This window comes from Nelusetta ayraudi, unplaced genomic scaffold (genome assembly GCF_046127955.1).
Source record: "Nelusetta ayraudi isolate G7.1 ecotype Tasmania unplaced genomic scaffold, CSIRO-AGI_Nayr_v1 ptg000079l, whole genome shotgun sequence".
In the NCBI taxonomy this organism is placed as follows: domain Eukaryota; kingdom Metazoa; phylum Chordata; class Actinopteri; order Tetraodontiformes; family Monacanthidae; genus Nelusetta; species Nelusetta ayraudi.
Genome location: NW_027466129.1, coordinates 2,557,337 through 2,564,165, shown reverse-complemented (window position 1 = coordinate 2,564,165; position 6,829 = coordinate 2,557,337). Strand labels below are relative to the sequence as shown.

General features: G+C 47.0%; 1 protein-coding gene across 1 annotated transcript; it reads left to right on the top strand.

The window, feature by feature from the left end:
- Positions 1–483: 483 nt before the first annotated feature.
- cct2 (chaperonin containing TCP1, subunit 2 (beta)) lies at positions 484–6,503 on the top strand. Its single transcript, XM_076044048.1, has 16 exons — positions 484–637; positions 1,665–1,739; positions 1,876–1,941; positions 2,021–2,132; positions 2,629–2,705; positions 2,776–2,888; positions 3,070–3,272; positions 3,384–3,484; positions 3,570–3,697; positions 3,833–3,936; positions 4,589–4,708; positions 4,831–4,959; positions 5,487–5,590; positions 5,679–5,778; positions 5,882–6,023; positions 6,211–6,503. Exons 1-16 carry the CDS (start codon positions 635–637, stop codon positions 6,239–6,241), a joined length of 1,608 nt encoding a protein of 535 aa, XP_075900163.1. The 5' UTR covers positions 484–634; the 3' UTR covers positions 6,242–6,503.
- The last annotated feature ends 326 nt before the right edge of the window (positions 6,504–6,829 follow it).

Below are 6,829 nucleotides of genomic sequence, written 5' to 3'. Positions count from 1 at the left end.
AATAACCCAGTAGATAATACAATAGAGCCCTTTATTATCAATTAGCATGAGAGGGGCTCTGTTTTATGAGAGCTTTTGATCATTTACACATTTACACATAAAACATTTTTCTTCTATTATATTTCTGGTCGAATAGGGCAGTGTTTTCAAACACTGTGCCACGGCACACTAGTGCTCCATGAGATAATGTCAATAATCTGCCGTGGAAAATTATCCATTTAATTTATCTAAAAAAAAAAAAAAAATCCATTGTGGATTCACTCTGCTTTCAAAGGAATGTGAGACTATTTTCCTCCATCAATCCCTCCCAGAATATCAGTTTTGTGAGCACCTAATCAGGCCCACATTTCGCACTGAGTCCGCATAAATCAATTAAAAGACTATATTGTCATTATCAGGCTAAAAAGTGTCGTGTTATCATATTTTGGTTAGTGGTGCGCTATGGGAATTTTTCCATGTAAAATACTACAATATGAGCTCGAAACAAACCTGCTGCAAGCGGCTTTACTCCACTAGATGGCGACACGGAATATTTTCTTTTACGCGATGTCTGCGTACTGACGTCACTCACTCGCCTGTCTGCCCAGCCCTTCTTCTGTGGTGTGCTCGGCTCCAGCCCCAAATCGCAGACATCATGGTGAGTTTTGACCGTTCATTTATGCCTCACAGAGGCGACACTGCGACCCGAGACTTGAAAAAGACTAGACTAGGAAGACGCACAGAGAGAAAGTCGATGCTGAACGCGTCCCCGACATTTCCCCCTCGTTACCACGGCTTCCGTTAGCTCGCTGCTAGCCCTCGCTGCTAACCCGGCGAGCAGCACATGGGCTGGACCAAAGGCTAACGGCTAAGCTAACCAAATCCATGAGATTCTCCACATTTTACGGACTCTCGGAATAAACTCTAACTCAGCGCAACTGATACCATCCGCTGACTTTGTGTGTTCATGGTTAAAGCATCTTAAATTACCCCACTGCATGTGAACGAACCTGCTAAGGATGCTAGGCTAGGTTAGCTTGTGAGTGGGGCTTTGTGGCTGTCAGTGAGGTGCCAGTCACCGACCACACTTAACAGCGGCGACTGACAGGGACTTTAATCACACGTTTATGCCTATGTGGAAAGGCACAAAGACACGTATTAGACACGATTTTATTCATGTGAGTCACGTTGATTTTATTAAATAAAGTGCTGTGATGGAGTTAATGATGGAAGCTTCTAGCGGCTTCTATGAAGAAAGGGGGGCGGGTGAAATGGCTCCGTCACCGCCTTAAAAGGTTCCTTCTCACGGAGGTTCCGTTATGAGGGCCTTTGTTCGGAAAAAAAATAGAAATAAATGTTTTCGTCATGGTCTACAGTCACTGCACTCTCATTTGTGATTTTGCTTTACTTTACTTCGATGACTTCATCATGTGATGGATTACTTGGAACACAGAGTTTAGGTTGAATCAGCATGCACAAATGGCTGGACTGATTTAAGAGTGAACTCAAACGCACGTAAAAATATATATAAAACTGTACATCTACAGCTTAGGAATAGCTCCCAGTAATTTGATGTATTTATTTACTTACTTACTTATTTAAAAATCATTAATAATTCTTACATAAATTTCACAACTGTTGCTGATTTCTTTAAGTTCAGCTGACTGGTTGATGTTCTTGTGCAGGCGTCCATATCGATGGCCCCGGTCAACATCTTCAAGCATGGAGCTGATGAGGAGAAAGCTGAAACTGCACGACTGGTCTGTTTTTTTGTCTTTTTAAAAAAATATGTATTCATCCCCAACACACCATTTGCTCTTAAAATTTAAAAATAATCATATATGAATGTTTTATGAAAACCATTAAAAAAAATTATTTTAAATTGTTTTCCTGCAGTCTTCCTTTGTTGGAGCCATCGCTGTTGGGGACCTGGTGAAGAGCACGCTGGGACCAAAGGGGATGGTCAGTGTTGTGTCATCTGCAGAACATCAGGTGTGATTGTGATTGGTGGAGAAACTCCTCTAGTCTCCTCCTCCTACAGGACAAGATCCTGCTGAGCGGTGGGAAGAACGGCTCGGTGACGGTGACCAACGACGGCGCCACCATCCTCAAGGCCATCGGAGTCGACAACCCCGCCGCCAAAGTTCTCGTCGGTAAAGGACTGGAGAGAAACATGTTTTTTTCTTCTTCTTCATGGACAGATGAACAATTCACTAGCACTTTATTGCACCATAACACCTACAACCATGTGCATTCATATATAGTTGCTACATTATATTATATTATATGTGTGCTAGATTAGATCCAATTTTTATAATGTATATTACATTTCAAAATGATGTACCTAATTATACTGTATTGATTATTATGTTCATCATTTGATACAGCACTATTGCGCATCATCATTATTATTACCACTTGTACTATTATTTTACTGATGTCATCATCAGTAAAATATTTTTAATACTGTTTTTGTTTATATATTTTTGCATTCCATTGTTTGCAATGAATTATATTATATTATTATTATCTAACTTTTTTAAAGAAAACTTTTCAACTTGTAATTTTGCTGCACCAACATTTCACTGCTGTGCAACATGCCATGTGGCCAATCAAATCTTTCCAATCTTGTAATTTTCTTCCTCTCAGACATCTCCAAGGTCCAGGACGACGAGGTGGGAGACGGGACCACCTCGGTCACCGTGCTGGCCGCCGAGCTGCTGAGGGTGAGACGAACGTTGCTCTCCCGTCTCCCGACGTCATACGCTGCTTTTTAATGGCCGCTTTCCTCAACAGGAGGCGGAGCTTCTGATCGCCAAGAAGATCCACCCACAGACCATCATCTCTGGCTGGAGGAAGGCCACGCAGGTGGCCCGGGATGCTCTGAGGGAGGCGGCCATGGACCACAGGTCAGCTGTGCAGGACTTCCTGTCTCTGAACTTCCTGTTCCTCTCTGAACTTCCTGTTCTTCTCGTTTCTGAACTTCCTGGTTGTCTCTGAACTTGCACAAGCCCAAAAGATCAGGGGAAATAAAAGAGTCCCTGACATTGCGCAGACACCTGAAGGCATCGTCTCCCCTCCCTGCTACAGCAACGATGCAGCTCGCTTCCAGGAGGACCTGCTGAACATCGCCCGTACCACGCTGTCCTCCAAGCTGCTCACCCACCACAAGGACCACTTCGCCCAGCTGGCCGTGGACGCCGTCATGAGGCTGAAGGGCTCCGGAAACCTGGAGGCCATCCACGTTATCAAGAAGCTGGGAGGAAGCCTCACCGACTCCTACCTGGATGAAGGTCAGTCACCTCTTGATGCTATGGTTGGGCAGAGATGGCTGGCTGGCTCCGCCCCCCTCTGGTGTCTGGTCTGGCGGCTAATTGGCTGTTTTGGGCGTGGCCGTCGTGCAGGTTTCCTGCTGGACAAGAAGATTGGAGTGAACCAGCCCAAGAGGCTGGAGAACGTCAACATCCTGGTGGCCAACACCGGCATGGACACAGACAAGATCAAGGTACACACACACACACACGCACAGGTAGACTTTCGTTTTGAAGCGTCAGTTCATGTGTGTGCGCGCGTGTTTGTGTGTGTGTCAGATCTTCGGCTCCAGGGTTCGCGTTGACTCAACAGCAAAGGTCGCAGAGATCGAAATGGCCGAGAAGGAGAAGATGAAGGAGAAGGTCGACCGCATCCTTAAGCACGGAATCAACTGCTTCATCAACAGGTGCACGCACTCACACACACATATACGCGCGCAAACTCTGTTGCAAGGCAGCAGAGTGCGAGCCAGCAGTTTCCCCCCCAGAAGAGGGAGCTGTTCTCCCTCCAGCTGACCCCCAGCGGTTGTTCCTCCCTCCAGGCAGCTGATCTACAACTACCCAGAGCAGCTGTTCGCCCAGGCCGGCGTCATGGCCATCGAGCACGCTGACTTTGCCGGTGTAGAGCGCCTCGCCCTGGTCACCGGTACGATAGCACTCTAACCCAGTACAGTATCACAACTGTAACCCAGTACAGTATCACAACTGTAACACAGTACTATAACACATTACAGAAACACTACTGTAACACATTACAGTATCACAACTGTAACCCAGTACAGTATCACAACTGTAACACAGTACTATAACACATTACAGTATCACAACTGTAATACATTACAGTATCACAACTGTAACCCAGTACAGTATCACAACTGTAACACAGTACTGTAACACATTACAGTAACACAGTACTGTAACACATTACAGTATCACAACTGTAACCCAGTACAGTGTCACAACTGTAACAGTACTATAACCCAGTACAGTATCACAACTGTAACACAGTAGAGTAACACAACTGGCACTGTCGCTCTTGCTCGCCAAGATGCCAAAAATCAGACAGTTATGTATGTATTGGTCTTTTGTGTTATTATATTTTTGCTGTTTTGCTCTTACATTTTTGTTGTTGTTGCTGGTGTAGCTTGTACTTGCTTTGCATATTGTGTTTTATGCCATTCTAACTTGGTATCTGTGAGGACAGCAAAGAGAATTCCATTGCTGCACGTGACAAAAAACACTTTGAATACTGACGACTGTCATTAAGATTGCTTGCCACTTTGTGTGTGTGTGTTCAGGAGGGGAGATCACCTCCACCTTCGACCACCCAGAGATGGTGAAGCTGGGCCACTGCAAGCTGATCGAGGAGGTGATGATCGGCGAGGACATGCTCATCCACTTCTCCGGCGTCGCCATGGGTTCGTCTGCATCCCTCCTTTCTCCCTCCCTCCCTCCCTTCCTCCCCCACCAGGGGGCAGAATCAGCGACTCACCTGAGCCTCTTCCTTCCCCTGCCCCTCCCCCTCCTCCATTCCCCACAGGCGAGGCGTGCACCGTCGTCCTGCGGGGGGCGACGCAGCAGATCCTGGACGAGGCCGAGCGCTCGCTGCACGACGCGCTGTGTGTGTTGGCGCAGACGGTGAAGGAGCCACGCACCATCTTCGGAGGAGGTCGAGACACACACACACAAACACACACAATCCAATCCACTGCTCAAGTTTCCAGGTTGCTTCCAATCAGTTCCAGATTAATTGTCTGGGTTTTTTTTCTGTTTCAAGATTTATTTTTTGGTGTCTTCATTATTCTTATCACCAATAATCTTTTTACTATGAACACAAACACAACATTTTTTTCTCATTTTATACAAAACACAGGTTTCCCTCGCTTCCAGATTGTCTGTTTCTATTTAAAAAAAGATGTTTTTCTTTCTTCACTAATCTCGTCATAAATTACATTTTTATGACTAACACAAATGCAAATTTTTAACTTATTGTTTGTAAAACTCATCTTTCCATGAAATGATCATACTGGCAGAATCTAATATACCAAGAAACACCTTAAACACCTGTGTGAAATATATACTTGTTTAAAGTGAGGAAGAAACACACACACCCACACACCCACACACACACACACTCCTACCTTGCATGTGACCACTTTAACCCTATGCTTTGGCTCCGCCCCCGCCCCCCTTCAGGCTGCTCTGAGATGCTGATGGCCAAGGTGGTGTCTGATCTGGCCAATAGGACGCCAGGAAAGGAGGCGGTGGCCATGGAGTCCTTTGCCAAGGCTCTGATGATGGTACGGCGAGCCGCGCTGCTTCTTTTTCTAAACTTCCTGGTTGTAGCGACATGTCTCACCTTGCCCCCCCCCCCCCTTCCCTCACCAGCTGCCCACCATCATCGCCGACAACGCCGGCTACGACAGCGCCGACCTGGTGGCCCAGCTGAGAGCTGCACACCAGGACAACAAGACCACCCACGGACTGAGTGAGTGGGCCCTGGCCACGCCCACTTCCTCACGCTTTAAAAAAAAAAAAGAAATCACTAGATATATCACGCTGTGTTTTTTGTGGTGGTGGTCTCCCTGCAGACATGCTGGAGGGCACAGTGGGCGACATGGCTGACCTGGGAATCACAGAGTCCTTCCAGGTGAAGCGCCAGGTGCTGCTCAGTGCCTCGGAGGCCGCCGAGATGATCCTCAGAGTGGACAACATCATCAAGGCCGCACCCAGGTGGGTTGTCAAAGCAGCAGCAGCAGGAGTAACAGCAGCAGCAGCAGCATCGATGCTTGTGACAGTTGTGTTCACCGAGGTGTGTGTGTGTGTGTGTGTGTGTGTGTGTGTGTGTGTGTGTGTGTGTGTGTGTGTGTGTGTGTGTGTGTGTGTGTGTGTGTGTGTGTGTGTGTGTGTGTGTGTGCAGGAAGCGAGTCCCGGACCACCACCCCTGCTAAGAAGGAGAGGAGCAGGAAGTTATTTATCACCTTGGTGTCGCTCCGCTGTTAGTTTCTCTTGTTTCTCCCGTGACTCCCATCTTTTCCTTGTGGAGGCGCCAACTAGCTAGCAGGCTAATGATACACACACAACACGCACATCATGGAGCCGACGTGTCCAGCAGGGTGATCGTTTGTGATGCTAACAGTAGCCGAGGTCACGCACTGCTTTGTCTTGTTTTGTTTACTGGAACAAATAAATGAGTCGATCGTCATCACGTGACCCTGTTGTTGTCGCTTCCTTGTGTGACAGGATCTTTTTTTTTTTTTCATTGTTTGCTGGCACAGCTAAAGATGTAAGTGACCGAGACCTCACAAGGTCAACAGAGCAACAAAAAAAAAATCACTTGTGCCTCGTGATAATACAAACATGAACCAGTTCTTTGACTTTTAGAGGTCAAGTTCCCTCTGAGGGCAGTTGTCCTCGCAGACTTCCGTCCAATCAGAGGGCAGCACCTGATCCCATCTCACACTCACACATGCACAAACGAAGGGACGGTGTTGAAGCCACTGCTGGTGGTTCTGCTACTGTGGACGGGGATGGGCTCA

Coding starts and splice junctions, on each gene's coding strand:
- cct2 (XM_076044048.1), top strand. Junction 2,133..2,628: donor CGCCGCCAAAGTTCTCGTCG/GTAAAGGACTGG, acceptor TCTTCCTCTCAG/ACATCTCCAAGGTCCAGGAC. Junction 5,779..5,881: donor CAAGACCACCCACGGACTGA/GTGAGTGGGCCC, acceptor GTCTCCCTGCAG/ACATGCTGGAGGGCACAGTG.